Below are 26,099 nucleotides of genomic sequence, written 5' to 3' on the forward strand. Positions count from 1 at the left end.
TGTATCTCATTGAAGTATGGGATGTCCAAATTTGTAATCCAAAAGACCTGGCATTATTCATCTCCTTCAGTGGCTGTATTAATGACCGCTACTGCTTTCAGCCACTTCAGAATATTTATCATGCACTAGAATCTGCTGCTCTGAGTGATACCGAGAGTAAACTGCCAAAAACAGTAAGTGTCTGGCATTTAAACATATTACACATGGGAAAGAAATGGAGAATTTAGCTAAATGTAATGTCAGGTTGTTTATTAAAATAGGAATAATACAAAGACTACAATTCAGAAAAAAGATCATAGATATAAAACAACTCACTAACACAAAATAGCAGCTGTTATATTTAAAGTTTACAGTATACAAACATATAAACAGAATGATCGTGACGTAAAAAATACTTATAAGTATGATATTTACAAAAATTACAAAGTGTAATTTACAGAATGCACTGGGCTATTTACATTAAGGGAAATTAAATAACACTTCAATTTACAATACAATTATATGATTTGCCACAGTGACCAAGAATATGGGATATTTGGTTTCACCTATCTTACATGTCAGTTGCCTTCAATGAAGCTTTCTTCATTTAAATTGCTACTTCATAGACGTTCACCTTGGCTTCGACCTGTGCAAGGCTATAAGAGGATTGCATTTGTTCTCAAAGTACGATTAAGGCCACAGTTATAATTTAATTGTATACAGTTACGGTCTTTGAAACCAACCAAAGGTAAAATGACTCAAAGGCTGATGGGAAAGCCCCTAAAATAATGTTTGTTCCTTTATTGCTATGTACCATTTTCCGTGTGATATTCAGAACAGTCTTAGAGCTGAGAATAGAATATATTGTTTAACTTTTTGTGTAGGAGCCACACAAATATGAGTAAAATACACTGCTTTTATTGCTAAATGAGTTGGGATTTTTGGCATAATTTAAGGCATTTAGGGCTACAGGCATCATCTGGCTATTTGCAAACTTTTGCTAATTCAGAAGTGGTCATGGACGGAGACATTTGTAAGAGAAACATTTGTTTTTCTAGTCTAACTAAACATCACACATATTAATCATAACTAAGCAAGTGATCATGTAATGCTTTGCTATCGCCTTTATTGCTTCACTTATTTGGCTTTATTTCGTCAATTTTGACAGGGAAAAGAGGTCCCTTGACCTCTGACCTCAAGATATGAGAATGAAAATGGGTTCTATTGGTCCCCACGAGTCTCCCCTTTACAGACATTCCCACTTTATGATAATCACATGCAGTTTGGGGCAAGTCATAGTCAAGTCAGCACACTGACACACTGACAGCTGTTGTTGCCTGTTGGGCTACAGTTTGCCATGTTATGATCTGAGCATATTTCTTAAGGCTAAATGCAGTACCTGTGAGGGTTTCTGGCCAATATGTGTCAGTGTTTTGTGTTGTTAATTGATTTCCAATAATAAATATAGACATACATTTGCATAAAGCAAGCATATTTGTCCACTCCCATGTTGATAAGAGTATTAAATACTTAACAAATCTCCCTTTAAGGTACATTTTGAACAGATGCATGCTCATGTTTGTGTGGCTATTACCTGTGAATCAAACATGCACTCCAGTTATTCTAGAGGTCATAATTAACTGTCAGAACAAAGACACATAAATCTAAATATCACACCAAAATCTGGATTCTTTTTCGAACGATTTCTTCTGCTGATTTAAAAAAAATAAATATGCCTAACTACTACTTACAAGCTACCAGTCTCTTTAAATATATCAAACATAATCAGACTCACGAAGAAGCCAATCTGACGTTGCTCAGTGAACCAAACATATTCCAGATCTATAAGACCTATAATATCTTACAGCACAGCAGAAACAATAAATCTGCAGTTATGAAACATAAGGAATCACTTTCCATAAAACAAAAAGGAAAAAAAAAAGTATAAAATATCCTACTGACCACACACAGCCCACCAGGGGCCAAAGTTCCCTCCAAACTGGAGACCAAATAGCCATGTTATATTTGGCATGGCTCTCTCTCATGCTACAAATATTAGCATAAGATTTTGGAGCAATCCTACTTAGACCCTCTCACGGGGAATCTAACAGTTACGGCTAACCGGGGAGAAGGTAGTCCAGCTACTGCACACAATTAGCACTGCGTGGGTTGCCAAGGCTGCTGCAGTTCGCTTTTAAAGCAGCAATAGTGTGTTTTATATACTTAACTACTGGTATATCTGAAGCCAAATTTTAACATTTGCTGGACTTAAGAGGCTTGGCTTGACTTTTAGTGTGTGTACTACCTAATAGATAGTTTATAATGACCTTTTCATGCTTATATTTTCCTCCCCTTTTGGTATTACCATAAATCTTTGTTGGATTATTTCCGAAGTCGAATAATATTTCGCATTTTTGCTGTTATATTTGTAAAATTTATGACCAGATTAGTATATTTGTTGGCATTAAGGAACACAATTATCCATCCACATCCATTGTGTTGGAGGTAATAAGTAATGCAGTCCAGCTCGTCACATAAAAAAAAAGAAGTCACAGGAGGGTATCTCGTGTGGTAACCTCCAGATAACTGTCCTTATTCAAGTATATTCCAGGAGATAATACTGAGCGTCCTTCTCATCGTCTTTGTTTGCATGGCTTCAGAAATTCTGAACATGTCAAAAAATACAATATTAGTATGCCGTCCATGTGCCCGAGACTTTTGGTTGGAAAAGTGATATTAAGGCGGACGCCCGGGAATGTCTTCGTTTGCAAAAGTGGAAGAACGAATGAGATTCCATTCGGTTTATCCAGTCTTCACTAATCTCGTCATCTCCGTAAAAAAATGACAAATTCAGCCACAAAATCCCATAATGGCCGCTTTCCATAAGCTGATTTCTCCCCCGCGGGCCGTGCTGGAGAGGTCTTGGAATTTGTTGGCACCAAAGCCGCCCCCTCCTCCTCTCGCAGTGCTGTGGTAAAGTCGTGCACGGGGGTTGATTTTCACACCACACCGTCAGTTCCTCTCCAAGCTGGGGTAAAGTTTGAACACTTTGTATATCCACTCGGAGTAGAAAGCGACGTTGACAAAAAGTGCGGGCTGCGATGAGGCGCACTTTGTCCTTTGGATGCTGACGCCGATGATGACTTTGCGCTCGTGTTCCTGGCAAACCAACGGACCGCCATTGTCTTTCTGCAAGAAAGGGTGAAGAATGAATGTCTGCTGCCACCCCAATGCAATAAAATACGTAAAAATTGTCGCAGTTAGTCAAGATAATCCACGACTTTCAATTTCATTGGGACTATTTCTTCAGAAGAAAAGTAGTTCCAGTGAAACTATCTAGATGTTGCCGTGGTATTTGGATGGATAAACCTTTAATTAATGTACAATCACGTTGCGTTTCTGTTCTTACATCACACACGCCTTCTCCTCTCTTGCCGCCGGCGCATATTCTGCTTTCCCCGGCATCCCCTTTGATTTGTGAGCACATGTCATTGTTGACCATGGGCATGGTCAAGGCGTTCAGTGCCTCGTCGTATCCCGTGTCTGAACAGAGAAGGACATGCAGTGTAATTGTTAAATGCTTCAGATATTTGTTTTTGAATAATGGTTGAAATGCAAAGGTGGCGCGGCATATGGGGTGAAAGAAGGCAGTACTTTTGGTTTCCCCCCATCCGTACATGGTGCAGTTGGTGCCCTCGGTGATGTGACACTCTTTTACTGGAAGATGAATAGTGGAGGCGCCTTCGGACACAGGGGCAGGGCTGGAACAAAAGTAATACTAGTCATAAATTACAGTCAAAATAAAACATTATGAACACAAATAAGAGGCACGTATATGCAAAATCTTTTAGATCAATATCAATTTATGTAGTAAAATTCGTACAATACAAAAGATTAAATAGTTTTCCATATCACTAGTTATGTTAGTTTAACATTAGGATCTTAAATTAGTGGAAACCAAGTGAGTAGTTGAGAACTTACTCTTCTAGTTTCAGCATAACCAGGTTGGATCCTTCCGGGCCACAGATCAGGCGAGAGATGCGAAGTCTCGGGTGGTTTGAGGATTCATTGAGGTGGCGCAGACCGACCTGCACGCTGTAATCCTTCAGATCTGGAACGCTGATTACCACAAGGACCGAGATGTAAGTTGTAAACCGACGGCATTGTTACATGTAGAGTGGGCGATCGGGATGGAGACGGAAAACTTTTACGAGAAAGCATGCGTTACAAACTGGAGGTGTGGGGTTTGAAAGAAGAGGGCGTTTAGGAGGCAAGATGCGATGAAAGATGCTATCAAGTTGCGTGATTGTGTTAGTGGAACTTGACCCATATCACATGGTTTAATGTTCAAAAAACGTTTCGTTTTTCTCAGCTGCAGCACCTCTTTTGCAGGTATTATGCAAATATATTACTTGGTGACATCACCATGTTACGGAGGATAAGGCAGGACTAAAAGCAAGGCGTTTCAGGCAGTTCAGGAGCAGTGTTTCTGTGGGGGAGAGTAACTCTCTTTGGTGTGGACTTTGCAACTTTGCAGACCTTTTACATGCACAAAAAAAACTATATAACACACTGAAGGAAAGAGGAAAAGCACAAAAGCATAAAAGGTCCTCTTTAAATATTGCATGAAGTCAGTTGAACTATAAGTAATATTACATATTATTTGCAACATGTTAAACACAAAATTCCAGGTGCATTTCGGGATTCATTGCTGCACAAGTTCTTCAAAGAAACATGATCAGAGCAATTTGAATTTAAAAGTAATATATTATTGATCTTTTTTTGCCAAATGTGAAGACATGACAGACAAATATGAGCAAGACAAAGAGCAAAGTCTCAAAGCAGACCATGTTTTTTCCACGACACACACACACACACACACACACACAGGGCCTAATAATATCAGCTAAAAGCTACTGATGTACACCATATGCAATACATGCAGGACTGTACATGCAGAGATAGGGACATTTTCTTTAAAACCACTACTTCAGATGTAGAGATACTACATGTATATGACTGACTGAAGTTAAACAGATCTGTAGGCCGACCCATTCTCTGTTCCATATCTCAGGTCAGGCCTGTCTTGGAGTAACTGTCAGTAAACAGGATACTGTACATCCTGCATCTACACTTTAAACTATGGTAAAAAGAGGGCAGCGAGACGAAAAGAATGTGAGAGATAGAGTAAATGGAAGAGGTACAGTAAACGAGAGAGTGTTTAAAACCAACCTCAAGCTTTGGCTAAAGTCAACACAAAAGTGTCACCACCAATGAATGATGATATCATACTGATTCTATTCATTACCTGATATTGTGTTGTTTTATGTAATGTATTTATTGTCATGTGGTTGTTATTGTCTACTTGCCCAGGGACAACAGATGTGAATTAGCTTCTAGCTAAGTCTGGTGCAATTAGTTTTAATTGTGCGCTGTCCATGCAAAAATATTAACAATAAAATAAATAAAAAAAATAGGAGGATTTGGTTAAAGTTTGTCAGACAGAAATGAAAAGTAGTATTACCAGGAGGTGAAGCACTGTTGGTCCGTCAGAACCCAGTCTTCTCTGATCAACGAGCCCCCGCACAAATGAAGCTTCCTAAGAAAATTTAAGAAGATGATTTTTCGCCATATAAATAAAAAGCATAAAAACGGATACGTTTTGTAAAAGCACAGACGTAAAAAATGACTTACTCTCTCTGGATGCTGACGACCCAGCTGCCGTCTGTACCTCGCACTTGGTGTCCTCCGACAATTCTGGTGTTTATATGCACGAAGCAGGATATCTTGGGCCCAGCTAGAGCTTCAACGAGAAGACATTTTTCATGCCGCATGTTAGACCGATGGATGTATTATTTACATTTCAATGGGGAAAATGTATATATTAAGACTTCAAAAAGGCAACCATAAAATATGATTTGTTTAGTCGGGTACATGACAACAGACGGATTTGATACAAAGAGTTAAAAGGAAAAAGGAACGAGATTAGCGATAAGAGGACGAGGAAGAGGGCTAGACTGGTAAAAAGCCAGATAAGCGGTACTCACTGTTCGGTCGAGGAGCCGGCGTAGCTGATTCACCTGATAGATGTAAAGAAAAAGCACAACAGTAAGAAGAGACCCCACAGCAGCAGGGAATAATTTAGACCGCATTGACACACAAAGCATGAAAACTCATTGAAAAAGACACCCTTCTTTACTTTACAAAAGCTTTATGTCTCAATCTCAATCGTTGTTGGAGGCTATAACAGTCCGCAACCGCAGCAAATACATTTGCTCAAAACCTCAAAAACTTCACGGCAGATATGTTTTACATTATGGAAATTATTCTGCGGCCATTCGAGAGAGGCTCTTCATTGAAACCAGCCAAAGAAAATGTTGGGTCCGGCCGCTCGAGTGTGTGTGTTTTCGCCAGTAAAAAAGGATGGCAGCGACAGAGACCTGCATCTGTTTGATGTTTGAGCAGCATCGTGCATTCTCTGCCAATTTGGACAAAGCCACGGCTAACGGATTACGTAAAAACACAGTTATGACATTTTTTGCTGAAGTCGACAAAGGCTGCAAAGCTAAACCACTTGTGTTATTTCATTACACTGCAACAATATACCAACACTGTCTTTTTCTATAGACTAAATGCCAATTAACGTGCAGAAGTGCTGTTTGACATTCTGAAAAGCTCATGAAATACATGTTTCTTTACCTATGTGTACACACAGACAAACAGCTGGGATCTGGGTGGCATTGTTCACATACTTGGCAGAACTTTTGCACAACGTAAGTATAACTAAACATGACATTTTATTATGAGAAACTTTATCCTCAACAATTTTCTTCCATTGCTGTTATTTGTTCAGAGTCTGCTGCTGACCTTACTTCACATCCTGACATACTTTACCCATTGTTGATGAGCTTCATGAAATGTTCCAGACAAAGTGCTCTTAATTTCTGGAGATGCGCACAAGACACATCTGGTAGCCGTCACGTGCGTGCATATTTAAATACACACACCTGCCTTCTGCAGCAATTAGCCAGGTGCACACTAAAACTGGTGTAAAAATGCACAGACCTTCAAAACAGTCTGCTATTTTTTTTTCTCAACATTCTGCACATTCCTACTTTTAAAAAAGGTCCAGTGTGTAGGATTTAGGGATCTATTAGCAAAAAAATGGAATATAATATCCATAACTATGTTTTCATTAGTGTAAAATCACCTGAAACTAAGAATCATTGTTTTTTTCATTAGCTTAGAATGAGCCCTTCATATCTACATAGGGAGCAGGTTCCTCTTCATGGAGTCCGCCGTGTTGCTCCAGCGTGTTTCTACAGTAGCCCACAGAGGACAAAACCAAACACTGGCTCCAGAGAGAGAGACTTTTTTTCATGTTATCTTGGAAAAGGAGGAGTGAACTGAGGGATATTCAGTCGGTTGCAATCTGCAACCCGCTAGATGCCACTGAATCCTACACACTGGTCCTATAAATAACTGCTTACATGTGCACACGTACTTGCATCAATTTGCACCTGTATCGGCAGCAATGGATGTGCTGTGCTTTCAGAAATGTGACCGAAATAGGGATCGAGTTCTAAACCACAATGCTCGTGGGAAGACACCCCGCTTCATGTTTTTAATTTAATTAAACTCACGCTGCTTGAATTAAACACTCGTAGCCTGTTTGTTTGTCACTTGTACCAATACATACTTCCTTTTTGCACAAGTGAACAATGCTCCTGAGCTTGTCCTGAATGACCATCAACTTTAAAGGAATAGTTCGGCAATTTGGAAAAAAGGCTTATTCGCTTTCTTGCCCAGAGTTAGACGAGAAGACTGATACCACTCTCGGCTAGCCTGGCTCTGTTCAAGGTAACACAATCCGCCTATCAGCACGTCTAGAGCTCACTAATTAACATGATATATCTTGTTTGTTTAGTCCGCACAAAAACCAAAGAGTGAAAACGGTACGTTGTGGTTTTAGAGGTGTTTTGCTGGCTCTAGCAACATGTTTACTGTACCGACATGAGAGCGGTATCGATTTACTTATCCAACTCTCAGTAAGAAAGTGAATAATATGAAATTACTCCATTCGCGGTTTTGACAAAACACAGACGCATCTCGTGTTACACAGACTGACATGAGAGGAGACGAGGTTATGTAAGCCACTCACAGTGCTTCAGTTTGCAGTAGTCCCAGGCCAAACGGTTATTTGGATTGGTGTAACACCAGGGGCCATGTTTGTCCCGGTCCGGGTTCCTGCAGTAGTTCTTCTCCAGCCCTACGTGGGATTCTGTAGAGTGAGAATCCCCACTGTAAAACACACAAATACACATGCTCATATTCCATTTGTTATTTTGCACACAGTGTATCAAAACTAACACCGGGCCACGTCTCATTTAGATTCATACACGCTCTCTAAAAACACACCGGCATGCACATATACAGTACATATACGCTGTAAGTAACCATGGCATGCCTGGAAAGTCTGACTCTGGCCTTCCTATGGCGCAATGAATCCTATGCATTCGCTGCACCGAGGCCGTAGAAGGAAATGCAGAGTTTTGTGAAGAGTACTCATGGGAGTACGAAAGTATGAACTCTAAGTATTCGGCGGGGCTCAGACCAGCAGGAGCCACATCCTCTGTGGAATGATTCGGTTGTGCTCCCGATTTGTAGGAATTCACATTTAATTTTTTGCACTTTGCTCTAAGAGAATTAAATGCACATATCCAAAATATCACTGGAAAGCAATTACTCAGCTGGGACACACACGCACACAAAAATAACGCTAAGCGATGGGCGACAATTTGTCAGGAGGTGAAGATAATTCCACTTCCCAGGAGGATGTTAAACAAGCTGTGGCTCTCGGCAGTTTTTCCTGGGGTGACCCCTTGACCTTGAGCAGGGCAGACTCGCTGGCTGCAGCCTGTGCGAGGGAGCTGATTGGCTTTGATCTGCTTTCCCTCGGAAAAGCACTTCCTGGGGTCAGGGGTCGCCTCTGGAACATGTCCATCTGTCTGTGCCGTTTTGGCTTTTAAAATTCCTGTAAATTAAGTAATTCCAACAGCACTGACTTAAGCACGGAGCAACGAGCGCGGAGTGGGCAACCTTTCCGTCAGGATGGGTCACTTCGGAGAGCACCGCAGGGTTTCCTCTCTCGTCAGTTAGATGAATAATAATTGGGCCCGGTATTGACCCCTGAGGAACCCCCTGATTTCCTCTCGCTGTTTGTTTTCACTGCTTAGCTTCAGTGGGGATTTTCACAAGGCAATGGGAGCTGAGTCGTCAACAAACACTCATCAACTGAGCTGAAATGAAATGTCAGCCTCTCTAGGATAAAACAGTGCTTCTGAGTGCGGCTTAAACTTGACTGAGAGTTCAAAACAACACATTTTCTTATGCATGAATAAACAGCTTTCTTACCTGTTTATGTGATGTGACCAGTCTGCACAGGGAATCCCCGATCGAGTTATGGATAAAGTGCCCCGGTACGTCTCTCCGTTGTCTTCATAACACTCTAAGAAAGAAAAGGGATATTATTATTTCAGACCATCAGGATAAATATTCCCAGGAGAGCATAGAATTACTCAGCGCAGCAGTTTCTCAAACACTTAACTGCAATCAGTGAGTGAGCAGTACCCAGAAGAGCTACATACATGATTTGGGTGGTGGCTGTCTTTCTCATCGATGCAAACATAACATAATTAAGTTCAGATTTTTTGGCTTGTTTTTGTGGTTTTGGATGAATTTAATGTCAAGGGCCCCCGCGTAGCCGGTGGTAGAACATTTTAAACCTTTCTGTATGTCTTTAAGCAGAATCAGAAGACGAGCTGTAGTTTAAACATGTGTGGCCATCTCGCTGTAAATGTAAAGCAGAGAAACATGGGAAATGACAGCCAGCTCTATTGCCAAAGTCTGGTGTTTTTTTTTTTTATTCTTCCATGAAATGGAATTCATTGGGAAGCACGCTGCCAAGTGGCCCAGTCCTACGGGAGCGAGAAAGTGTCTGTGTAACTCCACTTGACATGGCTTTTGAAGCCGCTTGTAGTTCTGCATTTCAATCACATTATTCAAGAAAACAACATGGATATTTGCCAGTCTTTTGAAGTCTGCTTAGAAAACACTGGTAGTCTTAAAGGAATAGTTTGACATTTTGGGAAATAGAGAGAGTAAGATAAGAAAATCGTCTTTCATTTCTGTATGGTAAATATGTAGCTAGGGTCACCAGCAGACAGCTGGAAGCTAGCGACCTGGTACGGCACCCACCTGTCACTAAAAGCGTCCACGTGTTAATTATGGTGAACGGCACGTGCGGTTGAGTTATATATAAAAATTCACGCCCCGTACAGTTATTACAGAATATAAGCTATACAGACCAAAATCATTTTTTGTACCAGGCTGTAAACATGTTTAATTCTGGTGTAAAGTTGGGCATTTTAACATGGGGATCTATGGGGATTGACTTGCTTTTGGTGCCAGCCTCAAGTGGCCACTAGGGGAACTGCAGTTTTTGGCACTTCCGCTTTGGCTTCATATCTCAGCAAATGTCAAACTGTTCCATTAAAATTGAAGTTGTACATTTATTTACCTATTTTTTGTGTGGCCTCAGCATCACACCTGGGGATGTGGGTGCAGTTGGCTATCCTCTGATTAGGGTCTGTAGTGAAGCACCATGGGTAATCTGCACCATCGGGGTTACGGCAGTAGTTCTCTCCGAGGTCTCTAGAACACATACACAAACTACAATTTAAATGATGGTGCTGATGTATTTTATTTTTACAGCAAAGCCATCATCTTTTTTTTATGTTTCATGCTCATCACATTTCTTATTTTGTTTGGCATTTCAACAGTCAAATTGCACCAAAAATGAACACTCTCGACACCAGCAGAGAGAATCCAAGCTGTCAGAGGCCGGGAAACAAACATTACTCACTTGCATTTGAAGTTCTGGGGAAGAAAGGAGTGGTTATGGGGCGACTGGGAGTCCCAGCGCTGACACGTCACACCCTCTGGAGTGACATTCATTGTGCCTCGGTAATCTGTGCCCTTTCCCTGGACACAGGATGTTGTTACATTGACATCTGTGTCCTCGCTTGAGTCAGAATCTAGCAAAGAAAAGACAAAAAAAAAAAATAGAAATTGTGAGTGGAAGCATGAGAAAGGAGGAGGGAGATGTAGAAAGCGAAGGCGGGAGGGAGGGAGGGAGGAAGGGAGGGAGAGACGGAGGGAGATATTAATCCCCAAAAGAATGTGTCATGTTTAACCTAGAGACAGATGATCAAAAACAGTAGCACTCCCCCCTTGCCTCAACTGATAGGAAACTTTCTGTGTATTCATAATAACGGTGCCCCACATTCTTGCACGTAGGGGACATCAACAACAATATGCAGTTATTTAACTTGTTGATGCCACTTAATGTCACATGTTGTTGTAAGAAAAACCTGATCATGTTAATGATTCATCTTTGTCTCAATCTTAAACATTACAATTTTTTGATGAATTTGTTTATTGCAGCTCAACCAAAGATATCACATCCAAATCCGGTCTGGCAGGGGCAACTTTTATCCACCGGAAAACTATTCCAAACATCTTCAGATGGAATTCTGCTTTTCAGCAGCGTAGGGGATTGCAGTACACGAAGGAGCGCGTTCTCCCCTCTGGATTTTCTGTCTCTGTTTCTTTAGCCTTTGACAAATGAGATGGGAGAAGATGGAGGAGGAAAAGGGAATGTTTTGAGGCAGAAAAGGAGAAGGCGGGATGGAAAAGAGGGATTCTTTGGCTTGATGTAATGCATGCCAGTGTCTGTGTGTGCACTGCGGAGTACAGGTCAGTGGTTTTTATCTTTTCTGAGGGCAGGCATTGAGGGATGCACACATCTGGACAAATGCAGATCCTCCGCCCTCCGCTGTAAATCATAACGTGTACGGTAAAGTACACGTGCGTACGAGTCTGACGGAGACAAAGAGGGATGCGCTGTGTGTTTTGTGGGCGTGCATGGGGGGATATTTCATTGTGCTTTCAAAGAAAAGAATAAATTCTCCAATGGTGTAACCTATTTTTGGCATCCATTTCTTTTTTCCCCCCTCTGTCTTTTGGATGACATATGAAGGCAAAAGTTATCTAAACTACTACTCTGTCAGACTCTGCCAAATGGGACTCAAGTGAGGTTATATTGTTTATCCGCTTCAACATATAGGTCTAAAACATGTTTATATACAGTATCAAATAGAATAGGGCTGTAATTAGTGATTATTTTGCACCATTGATTAATCTGTAATTATTTTTTACGATTAACCAATTTTCAGTCTGGAACCAGAGACAGTTTGGCATTTTCTCTCGATAAATAACTTCAGGTTGCTTGGTGTAACCCCGGTTCTCTGAGTCGCACGAGTGAGCTGTATCAGCAGTGTTTTGATTAATGCTGTCATGTAAATCTAAAATCTCCCATAGGTTTTCAATTGGACTGAGATCTGTCCATAACCACAGACTGTAGATAAGAAGTGGACGTAGTCACCGTGACGTCAACCACTGGTTTGTGGACTGCCGTTTTGAAGACTCGAGTTCGGCATTTTGGCTGTCGTCATCTTGGCTTTTTTTGCAACCACAAGTGACACGAGAGGGTAGAGCTAAGTACAACTGAATGCTGAACAAGACATTTTTAGGCAACCAAAATGTTACAATTAACTTTCTTGAACTGAAAACACACTGTGTATGGTTTTAAATTGTAAGACGAAAACACGGACAACTCCCAGCCCAGACAATGCCGTGGTAGCGACTTGTCAATCACGAGGTAGCCACGCCCTAAATCATCCCCTGTTTTATGGTCTATTTGAGTCTAAATGGGACCATAATTTACTAAATGAACATCATGCTGTATTGAAGAAGACTTGAAACTAGCAATTGAGACCATAAACTCATGTTTACAATGTTTACTGAGGTGATAAATCAAGTGAGAAGTAGGCTCATTTTCTCATAGACTTCTATACAATCAGACTTCTTTTAGCAACCAGAGGAGTCGCCCCCTGCTGGCTATTAGAAAGAATGCAAGTTTAAGGCACTTCAGCATTGGCTTCACTTTTCAGGTTGTCGCCTGGCCCTAACATATGATTCACATCATTTTCAAACTAATCAAACCATTCAGACTTTGTGTCTGGTCTCTGCATCTGCATTCATTATGTTCCTCCTCTCCATTTGTTTCCTTTAATTTGTCACTGGTCTGTACTGTATGCATCATCATTTTTCATACCACTAAAACAACAATTAGGCTTTCTGATGGCCATGTGATGCATCTCTGTATAATAGCCTCTATTGTAACACTCTCCTTGTCATCTGTGAGTGGTCTCTGATGTCACACCCCTCCCCTTTACTAACAACCTATTTACTCTTCCTTGTTGAGGTGGAAGGATTTGAAGCAAGGCACCACATGAAACACCCAGATGGGTAAACAAAAGCATTATGAGACTCTAGGAGGGGAGAAAAGGAGCTCTCTTACTCAGTTCACCACAACCACCAAAGTCCTACAAACCACCCTGGCACCCTCAAACCACTATCTGGTACCCACCGAAAACCAAGCAACGCCATGTCCACATTTGAACCTTATAATGGATTTCTAACTACGTGATACAGTACATAGGCCTCTTACCACACACAGTGATGTTGCAGTACTCCCACGGAGTTTTGGGATCCGTAGTGTAGCACCAGGGACGAAGACGATTATCTGGGTTACGACAGTAGTTGTCCTTTAAATCTTTGTGCCGGTACCTGGGAGAGGAGACGGAGAGGAGGACGCAGGGAGGGAAAGGAAAAAATACGGAGGGGAGAGGAAGTAAGTCATAACAACTGGTGAGGTCTACCTCTCCTGAGTATTAGCGTCAGTTACTTAAGCATCTGTCGTGGGTGTGTGCAGCATTGTCCGTGAGAAAAGGTTAGTGCTGCATGTGATTATCGGCTTTGCGGCTTACTTTTTGGGCTGGAAGTGGTGTTTGTGAGGCCTTGTCGAGTCCCACCTCTGGCACTCTTTGCCACTCTCTGTATGGTCCATTTTGCCCCGGTAATCTTCCCCATTACACGTCACACAGACTTCTGTCAATAAAGGAAAACGACATTTATCAACACTTTCTTTCTTCTAGTAATAAATGCATAAACAGCTTATGACTTAAAGGTCCCATATTATAAAAAAGTGAGATTTTCATGTTTTTTTTTTATTATAAAGCCGGCTTAAGTCCTATATCAATACTGTGAACGTATCGAAACACTCAATCCACAGGGAAATACACACAGCCCGTATTCAGAAACTCTACATTTGAAACAAGCTGTCAGGATTTCTGCCCATTCGTGATGTCACAAATACACAATATTTAGACCCTTTACACAATTTTAAATGTAAACATTCTAAATGTGTCCCAGTTTATTTCCTGGTTGCTGTGGATGTGAATGTCATCAGCTGACAGGAAGTACACATGGACCCAAGCTGTTGCCTAGCAACACAATTTTGTTGCAATTCCGTCAAAATGCGCTAAAACGGAGCGTTTCAGACAGAGGGTAAATACAGGCATATTCAGGCTAACAGTATGAGGAAAATAAAGTTTTTTTTGAACATTACAGCATGTAAACATGTTCTAGTGGAAACACAAAATACAAGTATGAACCTGAAAATGAGCATAATATGGGACCTTTAAATGTTAGAACACCTGAGGAAAAGGTACAAAAAAGAATCTATTCTAACGTGAATCTGATTTATTTTGGCCCAATGTTACTGTCACAGTGACGTCGTTTGTCTTACCCTCTGAACACTGCGGTATGCCACACTCCTCGGCCCGTACGTTGGGGTCTGTGGTGTAGCACCACGGACCACCGGGGTCGTTGTTGGGATTCCGACAGAAGTTCTCCCTCAGGTCTTGCGTTGGGTACCTATCGGGATAAAACCTAACGGGGAGTAGACAGACATAATTAAAAGTGTTAACTGATACTGTAAGCTGTATAAATACATCTTAGGGAGTACTTGCACACTTGGCTGCGCCAGTGGTGTATACAGTGCCGTGCCTGCTAGTGCTCTCAGTAACAAGCCAAATAAATTCAAAAGGCATTAAGCTTCATTCTGAGTAATGCTCGGTGCCTACAGTGTGACCAGGTTACATTTCAAATCATGGTCGAATAAATCTTATGCAAAGTAAGTCATCAATATCTCCTCAGGTTTGCACCTTTTGCATGATCGCCTCGCCGATTCCTACCATAATCCCAGCTCCCTCATGTGTGAAGCAGCCAGACTCGGTCACAGCACAGTAACCGCCAACAGCACAGAACAACGCCACGAACCACTTGGAGCAGACCGAGCAGGTCTTTTGCTGGCAGCCTTTGAACACGTTTAAACCTAATCCCTCTCTGTCATCGGCGCTACCTCGCATCAGCGTGAACAAGCGACTGTAAGACTGCGAGAAAAAGAACCCCGGCTATAGTGCAAACATATGGGATGTAACAACGAGGAGCGGCGTGGGACCCCCGTGCTAAATGAACGGTGTGTGAAATTCGTCTTCTGTCAGGGCGGGATGATGAAAAGCTGGCATGTCAGCACCCCCCTGATCCATGCCGACCACATTACCCCTCCCACCGACAGAGAGACAGAGAGGGAAGACGGGAGTTGTGGTCGTGGAAGAAGAAGGGTGAAAGGAAACAAGTGACTTAAGTGCTTCAAAAAGAAAAAAAGTGAGTATAATGGAGTGAGCGAAAAGGCGACAGAGCTCGGTGTTTAATTGATGATGTAAAAAAGAAACAACATGTGCAGGAGAAAAAAAAAAAAAAAAAAGATCCAGTCCACCCTCCCTTCAGCAGCTTGTCTGAAAACACTACCCCAGACAATGACTCTTTTCTTGGGGGAGTCTGCTCCGCTCTCCCCTCCGTGCCCTGGGGCTTACACAAGGCTTCTACACTTAATGCACGACATCATTCAACCCAGATCTAGAAGAAGAAGTCTCAGGCATTGAATTTTAGCAAAAAAAACAGAGAAAGAATGGGAAGACCCAGAAAAATACGACAGGGTTAAATCTAACAGCGACATTTCACTTATGCATGTAAACTACAACAAAACACTTCTTTTGCAGCGGTCTGCCAAGTGCTAAAACTCACATCTGTTGTGTGTAACTCACAAACTCGATATATTGCTATCTGTATCCCTAATTTATAAATGGGATTACAAGGTCCCTCACTTTATAAAAAAAAAAAAAAGTTGCATCTGGTGAGAGTCCGTAAAAAAAGGCCGCTGCATGGGAGCAAGTTAGCCATAATGATGTTGCACTAACAGATGTTGGCCAGTTATTCATCTCCTTGCCAAAACGTCTGTTCCCATCGGAGCGCAGACACACACATGCTTCGCTCTCTGTAGCCGGCTGAACTTGGCTAGATTTTGTATATCACTAAAGATGAAAATCTAGACCTGAAGTAACGGCTGCAAAATGTCTAGAAACGTGCACCTGGAACAAAGGTAGTCATGCTTCAAACGCTATGCAGCATCCAACGGAATAACGTATTGAGAGATTAGAGCGAGCGAGCACCTTGAGACATAAATAATGATTTTTTTTTTTTTGGAAGCAGGGTGTCCCTGAAAGGAATAGTTTGAAATTTTGTGGAAATGAGCTAATTCACTTTCTTGCCAAGAGTTAGATCAGAAGATATATAGCCCTGTCATTTTTGTCTGTTTAATTTTAAATTAAATTTAAAAGGTTATCATCGGACGAGCCATATTAGTCGTTTCCTCCTGTTTCCAGTCTTTATGTGAAGCTAAACTAACTGGTGGCTTCATATTAACATACAGACATGAGAGTGGTATCAATCTTCTCGTCTAACTCTCTGCAAGAAGCTGTGTGTTTTAGTTGAGCATGCTCGCTGACCTCCCAGTGGAAATGTGTAGAAAAAATAAAAGAATATCCCGATGGGAATAACTAAAATGACTGCAATGTTATCTATTATTAAATAGAAATTTTCCATTCCTTTCTCCGTGCTTGGCTGGACATCTATAAACACTTTTCTTTCAGAAACCCTAGGTTCAAAAACTAAATATAGACAACAGGTGGAAGTCCCATTCCTGGAAGGGAACCTCCTGAGAAATCACCCCCCTGGCCCAACGGCGACCGGTCAAGCATGAAAATAATAGTTACCTGAAGCTCAAATGGTGCGTGGTTCATTATGGTGGTAATTCTCAAACAGCAGGACAGTCCCATGTTAGGTAACCCCACGGTGGCACTAAATCTCCCTTAAGTAAAGCTCCCTTTGACCCTCTGAAAGTTAAAAAAGTCGCTGACAAGCCGGGGCGATGTTACATTTGCCATCTGGGACGAAGGACTGGAACCGTGTGTCAAATAAACAATGACAAAGGATTTCCTAATGTGGAGGAGCTGCTTCTGGAGAGGGAATGGAAGTATATAGAGGAGGGGGATGGGGGATCAACGCTGTAATGTGCTTTAATTATGGGGGGGATCACTGAACTTGTATTTTCTTCCAGTATGTCTGTGAGCTCAGCTGGACAACAGACAAAAACATGACTTCAGTCTATAAAATGTTGGTGCTTTCTTTCATTTTCACCTCCCTTCTGTCTACTTTTCACTTCTTCAAACTGTTATTACTCTGTCCCTCAAACCCCCCCTCTGCCGCAGTTAAAATATCTTGTAACTAATGAGCCCCACTAATGAGACGCTGGCACAGAAGAACTGTCGTGCCGAGCGAAAACATCTTTCGGGAAACACCTGACGGCCTACGGTGCAAGCAGAAAAACAACCTCGTCGGAGAGAGGACATCCCTGCATGCGTGGAAAAACTTGTTTCTGGCTAAACGTTCACCCGTCTCCAAGACTCCACCTTTCTTTAACCCTCTAAGGTGGAAGGGGGATGATCTGAGCATCTATAAATCAGCTGCTGCAGGCCTGTTCAATATCAGAGAAATCAGAAGAAGGAGCATCCAGGAAGGTTTTTGCGGAAGCTTAAAGATTAGAGAAGCAGACTTTGAAGGCTGCTGGTTCAAATCTACAGGAATCTGGCGGAGGGGGGAAGTGAATGATTAACACCTTCCACTCCTTTAAAAAGTGTCATCGAGCAAGGCGCTGAACTCTCAAGGAAACATGTAAATAAATAATTCCCCCCAACATTTTGCACTCTTTCTTGATTAAAGAAAAAGAGAGGACTTACGTGTGTTCATTGATGTTATTATCGGACCATGCTTGGCAAGTGATGTTTGACTTCGTCCAAGACCTCCTCCCTCTGTAGTTGTCCTTGGTGCCGACCATACACTCCCTTATATAATCTAAGTGAGAGCAAAAAAGCATAAAAAGGCATTTAAAAAACATTCACTTCTACAAGTTGTGTCTGTGTACTCGTTGTGTGCCAATTTATACACCGTTTAGTCAATTAAAAGTTGATTTGCGTCCGCTGTCATGACCACCTGGAATATATTTTCCCATGTAAGGTCAATAAGGCTTTTTTTTTTTTTACAGCCAGCGTTTTAGTGCGACCCGGCTTGTGTGTTATTCCCAAAACAAGACAACTCCCTGAAGTTCATTAAATGTCACCGGGGGGAGTTTCTGTAAATTTCGCAGTAAATCCTAAAGTGCTAGATTACACACAGCCTGATTCGGAGAAAGTCTTTTTGCGTTTCTAACTGTAAACAATGCATTTTTTTGTGTTTACACGCCACTTTAAGTGTGCTACGTGTTTATGCGTGCGACTCTCCCCGCCAAGGTGATTAAACAGTAGGGGGGTTGGTTGCTTTTATTGTGTCAACAAGAGAAAACAGAGAGCTTAAAAGGCCGACGCAAGAAGCGCAACCTGCAATCACCAATTTGCCTGTGTAAATCCGTCTGCACCTGAATGTTCTCGTGAGAAAAAAAAAAAACACCAGAGTGCATGAACTCGACTTTAAGAGGGCTTTTTTTGCCTGTGCATGTAAATGTGACGCCGTTTACCTTTTTTTTCATACAAAGTAAAGTTGACGTTGGCCTGCTTCTGCACGCCGTGGATGAAGCGGTCGAAAGGGAGCAAGTGGCATTTCCTGTTGTGCCGTTGAAAGTTGAAAGCCCTGTGGAGACACACGGGAAGTAGTTTGAAAGATGAGCGAACGATAAACAACAAAAATATGTAAATACTGTGTCAACACAAGGAGGAGAGGACGAGGAGAAGTTGAGGGCCATGTTCCAGGGGGAACACAGAAAAGAAACTGACCTGCAGTGGAAGTTTTTCTTGACCTTCTTGCACTTGCGGGCGCAGTGCTCCTGCGATCGGCTGTTTCGCACCAAAGGGGGCTGAGGGCAGTCTGTGCAAACCAGCATGTGACTCTCACTCTTCTCATACTTCTGTAACGACTGATGAGTGCTTCTACAAAAACCTGCAAGAACATGAAGACACGTTATCTGCATGTTTTTGGTACAGCCATTAGATTCGCTGTTAATGCCAGGTCCATCTCGTATGGGAGTTGCTGTATGTTTCTGACCTGTAAATAACGTTCACATTCAACATTTATCCAAGATGTGAGCATGACTAGGAATTGGCAAGAACGTAACAGGCAAACATATGGATGACCCAATTTTTATGCATTGTCAATGCAGTGTTTTTAACCCTTTACATGACCGACTTTTCAATCATACATCCGTCTAAAGTTGTCCAATGACGTGATGCTTTTCATGTCGAGAAGGTAACCCACGAGTTGCGAAACTCTCGCGAGATGGTTATGGTTAGGCATTGACCTTGATTGAGGTTAGGATAGGTCGCAGGGGCAGCGAGTCTCGCGAGAGTTTTTGCAAGTTTTTTGCAATTTGTTGGTTTCCTTCTCGACGCAACCGTACAAGGACTGAGTCCTTGCCTAAAGAATAGGTTTATGAGTCGCCGCCGTGTCCCCGGCGCAAGGTTGGTCACAGCGCTTGGTCGCGCACCTCTGAATTTTTGTAACTACGGCCTGCTGCACGCACGGGGCTTTTCAGACAAATACTGATAAAAGCATATAACTTAAATTAAAGTATGTCCCAGGCTTTTTAGAAAGACAGCCAGTTTGTTTTAATATGCTTTAAAAAAAATTGCCAGCTGAATCAAATTGTTTTACAACATATTCAACCTTTTAATCTTGGTTTCATTATTTGTTCTTCCAAATATTTGACTCTTTTCTTAACAGGGATTGTATAAAAGGTGATAAAGTAGGCCTGTGTCCATGAATGTTATATGAGTTTATAGTTAATTACAATTCCTTCTGCATTTTTTTTCATTTATTTTAGTATTAATTATTATTTTTACCTGGTCAAAGATTGTGCATTTATTTGTGTTATGTTAAAATTCAATACAAATATTGACAAAAAATATCCTCTTCGACACTCAGGAGTTTCATGTTTGGTCTATGGCGTTTTTCGATGACACTTGCTGACTTCTTGCTTCTACTAAAAGAAGATTTTGTTGTAACCCTCCTGGCGTTTCGGAGTACGCTGCAACGAACATGCCGAACATAAACAGCTTTGTGCGTGCCAGTAGCTCGTGCGCCGCATTGTTTCGTGCGAGTACAAGCAACAGTTTTGAGTTATGATCCGTCTACATTATGCTTTATATTTTCTAATTGTTTACTTCTTTTCCCACACCAAATATCGCTTTAATATTTAAATGGCATGTGGTTCAGAATAACCAGGTTGGGGGGCTTCATGGCAGCCAGGTGGCCTTTGTTGCATATTGTGCCTCTCTCTCTCTTCTCTTGTTTCCTGTCTGTATCTACTCTGTCAGCTATCATGTAAAGACAAAATGCAAAAAGAAAAAAAAATGATAAAAACATGTGGAATGTATTTGTCTCCTCCTCATTGACAAAGCATCAAACATTACTCAAACGCTGGGAGGCGGCCAAACATTTCACCGCTGATGTCAAGGAACTTGTCAAAACGAGAATATTTCCCGGAGTTTTCCTCACGGTGGTTTCGACTATTAGAACAACAGGAGGCGTGAACGCTGGTTTCAGAGTCTTGGCATGGGAGGAAGTGGAGCAAAAGATGAAATTATTTCACTGTCATACGTGAACTGGGGGGCCAGCATCCTTCAACTACATGTTGATGCTTGTTGGCGTATTAGCATCCGCACAGGCGAATCATACTGAAACATCATTGTGCGAAGTCCTGAACCCCTGAAAACTCTTGAGAAAACCTTTCTCTAGGTCGTGCTTCTGCTGTGCTGGCTGAACCGAGGTAGCGGACTAGTTTATGTGTCCGAAAATTTTGTATGAAGTGCGTCCAGGATCAAAATGCTCCCCGGCACACCTGCTTCAAACCAAGGTAGCTGAGAAATGCAGAGTGGGTGCTGAACTGTGAAGACAGCCAAGAGAACAGAATGATGTCCATCCAAACGTGCTCCAGTACCTCAGCTGGAGATTTAATGCTCATGAAAGCATATTTCATATTTTTACTGCTTTCAGAAAACAGACACGGATCCCAAAAAATTGGAGTATTTGGAGATTTATGTTATTGTAGATGTATTGAATGGATATCCGGGATTTCCGACAGTATTCCTACAGCAACTTGCATGTGTGACTCCTTAGGAGGTGGAACAACGCCCATTTTCAAATTTCATACAGGTTATTACAGGTCAAATGCAGCATTCACACCAACCGCGAAGCAGATTTCCACTTTGCGTTACTCGCACGAGTTTAACCGTCAGGCGATCATTTGTGTTCATTTGCATCACTCATGCTAGGTGTGCCGGAGGGGAGAAGGTGCATGTTGTGGAATTTTCCGATACATCAGAAAACCATATGCCGTGTCGTGTCTGGGTTCGTAACAACATTCGGCAGCACTGAGCTGTATTCACCGTGTCTAGCAATCCATGCGCAGCTGCAGCGGTATGAACCCAAAATGAACAGATTGTGCTGGGATTTGATTGCAATAAACGGATAAAAAATGATGCCGAAACAACTACATAATGATGCAGATTTGTAAAAAGTCTGAATTCATGCTTTGTCAGGTCTGTCCGCAAGATGACAAGCAAACAACTTTTAAAATGCTTGTTTTCTAAATGGAGTTTGGGTCGATCCGTGACAGGCTATACTAACGTTGTGGCTGCTCCATCAACACTCAAGATAACGTCATCTAGGCATCAGTATGGCAGCGATTTTGTTGTTTATACCATAGACGGTGTATGGTTTATACACATACATTGATACATAGTTTTTTTTCCCCCTTCATTTCTGATTCAACAACGTCAGGACGTTAAGTGACGACAGAAGGAGAATCTCAACGCTGATAGGCTTTCGCGACACAGCATGAAATATTGAAATATTTCGACATGCGTGAATGGCGCAAGTTTGCGGATTTGCACAAACTTGTGTCTATCCAAAAACTAGAGCGCTAAAACGCAAACTCGTATTGTCATAGGGTATAAAGTGTGGAGCTGTTCCATAGACAATGAATGGGGAGAGATATTATAGATTACACTGAGAGCCCCCAGGGCACTGTTCTCTGAGTATACGGGTATATTTTCTGTTTCACAACTTACAATAGAATAAAGCTCATTTTGGTCTAAAAACAGAAGTCTCACATTCATTGTCTATGGAGCAGCTCGAGACTTTATACCCGATGACATCACAAGTTTGAGACTTTCTTCTCTGGTTTCTGGCTTTGAGAGAGAGTAGCTCATGTTCACAAATATTGATTGAGCTTTTTTAGGCCATGGAAATAACATAAAATTAAATTCTTAATTTAGGTGGTGTTCCCCTTTAACACTCATGAAAGTCTCAGAACTCCTGCTGTTTAATTTAATTTAAGCAACGAGGGTGACGTTTTTTAGGGAACAAAACAGTTATAATTCCTTTTTTCGCAGGCAAGCTTTGATGTTACGCATTATTAAGTTTTATGTATACACTTTATGTTTAATCTCTCAGTTATTGGCATCCAACACTACTAGAAAACACACAGTATGTGGAGAAATGGGAAAACTGCCAAAGTTCGAAAAAGGACACATAATGAATTATTTTTGTTATAGGCCTTTGTTGAGAGCCATTTCTTTGGAAAGAAGTACATCAAAAGAGAATGATATCATTGCAAAGACATAGCATAATGTATAGGAGACCCGAGTGGGTTCAAAAGCAGGACAAAACCATATTTTAAATCCAAATCCTCTGTGATACAAATCATTCATTTTCTACCTATACTGGAAAAAAGTTAAGAGCCCATCCTTCAGCGGAATGGATCTGAGGGCCACAGCACCATCTTTAACTGCATTATGTGTTTAGTTACAATAGTTTTCCGTTTATAATTTGGGGGCAAGTGCGATATAAATCACACAGGAAAATCTCATGCTACCGAGTTACAGCTATCCACGCTCCCGTGCCAAGATCCGACACAAGGCGTTGTGTGTGTACTTAGGATATTGTAAACTGTGGAGCGTTTAGAGGCTCTTCGTGGTTGAAAATGGTTTTTGGGGAGGACTTGTTATTAATGTTTTGGGCTCCACTGGACCACATCTGGCACTCATCACAGTGTTGTTCCAGCCCTGATGTCTGGCCAGGCTGCTCAATTAGATTTCACTTAGTCTCTTCCTCTCCTTGCAGTCGGACTCCTGCTATCTCCAAATCCCAAACAGTCACTGGAGTTGGGAGATTATAATAAAAACGTGCTCAATGGGCGAGTGTGAGATTTAATGAGAAGAGGCAGCCATCGCTTACAGGGACGAGTTGGAGTCCCTATAGTTTGGGCTTGAAAAATGTGGATAGGAAAAGGTGAATGAACCGACACTTTGACCTTCCCTCAGAAAACTTCCACTTATAGGTGCCCTTGAGCAAAAAGTGTCAGCTGGATAAGTATTTTAAGTCAAGCTTTTCCTAGAAAATAAGCTGCAAAGAATTGATAAGAACAAGATGAGGAACACATATATATTCTATGAACAGCTACTATGAACTTTAGTAACAGCATTTATTCTACTAAACCCGAGTTTTTATACAGTCAAATCACCAAATGCAGAGACGTTCACAGTCATTTCACTAGAACAGCAGGTGATGGCCAAAATCATGTTACCTCACCCAAAATCTAACGCCTTAAAAAAGACTACCGTGCCATCAATCATTGGAATAGCTGCCCTCTTTACACCCGTCAATCCTCTAACAAATCCTCATTCAGATACCATCTACGAATACATTACTTAAGCAGCTGATCGATAGTTCAGTATTGGTCATGTATGGTTTTTCATTTTGTTCCTTTTCCCTGATGATGGGCCTTGAGGCTAGGAAGATTGTGTATGAATGTGAAATTTATATATGTTTGAAAATTTGAGTGTTATAGGTGTAACACAAATGTGATGTTGTATATATAGTATGTATGTGATAAATTAATGTACTTGATTTCGGACCCCAGGAAGACTAGATGGTGCCATTGGTATCAGCTAATGGGGATCCTTTTTAAATAAATAAATGAACAACAGGAAAGTAGCAGGTTAAAGGTGTGCCTCTGTCTGGGAATTAAGCAGACATTACATCTGCTTCAGAGAGCAGCAAAATGTGGAGCTGGGCTCAGCAGCCAGATGTTACCCCCCCTCCTCAACCCTTCTCCCTCACATGCACACACACACACCCCTTTTCTATCTCTCTACCGGGACAAAAACGCATGAATACCACAGAGCCGGGGCGCGCTTTTTTTTTTTTATACTTTCCCCAACTTCAGGGAGGTCAGAGGTCAGGGTCGGCACCCCTTGGAGGTGGTAACTATGGATTCAGCGCTTTACTCGGTGACATGTCAGCGTGACGGATGTCTCTGTATGCAGACGATAATCTGCGCTTCTGCATAAAAAAGGAGCGGCGCGGAGCTCGTTTTGAATGAGTTTAGTTTAGTCGTGTGTGCGCCTCCGGGGTGCGAGGTTATTGAAGAACATGCACTGCATCCTCTGGGTATCTGGCGTCAGTCCAACAGATGCAAATGACCAAAAAAGTTTAATGACAAAGCAGATGCACTTCAAACCAAAGCGCTTTGGTACGGGTTTCTATACCTTTACGCAGAGGAATTGGCACCGTTACTATAGCACTTATTCTGGAGGAAGGAAACTTTCTGATCATCAAATTATTATTGCACAAAACAATTTAAATGCATACTGAGCTTTAAATCTAATTTGCAAACTTGCAATTAGACCCAACTGAAATAATGGGACCCCCAGGAGGGGGATCAATATGCTGCTCAATTATTTCATTCAAAGTTGTATTGTACAAAACAGTTATTAAATGTTTGGAAATGTACTCTCCTGATCTTCAAAAAAATAGTAAGTCTTTCATCAGAGAGCATGCAAATCAACAGTGCAAGACAGGACTTGTGATCAAGTTGATGCAATATACCACTCATAGGCCCTAATTAAGACATATATTAAATTATTGACAGGTCTCCAGAACACTATGTTTAAAAAGTAGGCTGCTTTAAGACAAGTCCTGACTGGAAAAAAAAATCCAATTTAGAAATGTGAAAAATCATTTTTTTGCCCACTTTTTTTTAACTTTTTTTCTTTATTCTGTATTTCTCACTTTAATGCACAGCTATAGACAATAATCAGAACATAAGGAATCAAATTAATTTGATCAAAAGAGAGATACAAAATGAACCACAGCAGACAGTGTTCATGCAGATAGAAGCAGAGCTCCCCCATGTCTCACCTGTATCCAATATCGTGATCACAACACACAGCGCAGCTTGGTAAATCCATGCGTTTGTCCTCATGGTTGGGAAGTCGAAAGCAGGTTAGAAAATCCTGATGTAAATGAGCGACAGTCTTGGTGGTTTGTGTGTTGAAGTCCAGAGTGGAGACTCGTCTTCTTCTCCTCACACAAGATGCCACTTTTTCCAAAGAAGCCACACGTCCTCGGTTCAACCCCCTTCTACTGGAGTTGAACGCGCTCCTCTCTCTCTCTAGCAGCGTCTCTCCTCAGCAGCGTCAAGTCCTGCTGGATTAAATAGTGCAGCATCCGGGCTGGGGTTTTTTTCAAAATAAAATCGGATGTGACTCACACAAGCCTAAATGTTCTGCATGTCAAATGGTGAATGGACTTGCTTTTATATAGCGCTTTTCTAGTCTTCCACCCACTCAAAGGGCTTTACTCTACATGTCAGCATTCACCCATTCACACACAGATGGCAGAGGCTGCTAAGGTGCCAACTT

General features: G+C 41.6%; 1 protein-coding gene across 2 annotated transcripts; it reads right to left on the reverse strand.

Annotated features, from left to right (window-relative positions):
- Window positions 1-1,423: 1,423 nt before the first annotated feature.
- On the reverse strand, window positions 1,424-25,866 carry hgfa (hepatocyte growth factor a). Of its 2 annotated transcripts, none has more exons than XM_037761275.1 (18): window positions 25,597-25,866; window positions 19,173-19,335; window positions 18,917-19,029; window positions 18,144-18,258; window positions 14,753-14,895; window positions 13,932-14,052; window positions 13,613-13,731; window positions 10,904-11,075; window positions 10,559-10,710; window positions 9,394-9,487; window positions 8,141-8,280; window positions 6,027-6,059; window positions 5,674-5,782; window positions 5,504-5,578; window positions 3,961-4,098; window positions 3,634-3,740; window positions 3,389-3,522; window positions 1,424-3,168 (listed from the first exon to the last, which is right to left on the reverse strand). In XM_037761275.1, exons 1-18 carry the CDS (start codon window positions 25,658-25,660, stop codon window positions 2,992-2,994), a joined length of 2,169 nt encoding a protein of 722 aa, XP_037617203.1. In that variant the 5' UTR covers window positions 25,661-25,866; the 3' UTR covers window positions 1,424-2,991. The 2 variants fall into 2 exon arrangements, with proteins under 2 accessions (XP_037617203.1, XP_037617204.1); XM_037761276.1 differs by having other exon boundaries at window positions 10,559-10,692; window positions 25,597-25,865.
- Window positions 25,867-26,099: the final 233 nt, after the last annotated feature.

This window comes from Sebastes umbrosus, chromosome 23 (genome assembly GCF_015220745.1).
Source record: "Sebastes umbrosus isolate fSebUmb1 chromosome 23, fSebUmb1.pri, whole genome shotgun sequence".
Lineage (NCBI taxonomy): Eukaryota > Metazoa > Chordata > Actinopteri > Perciformes > Sebastidae > Sebastes > Sebastes umbrosus.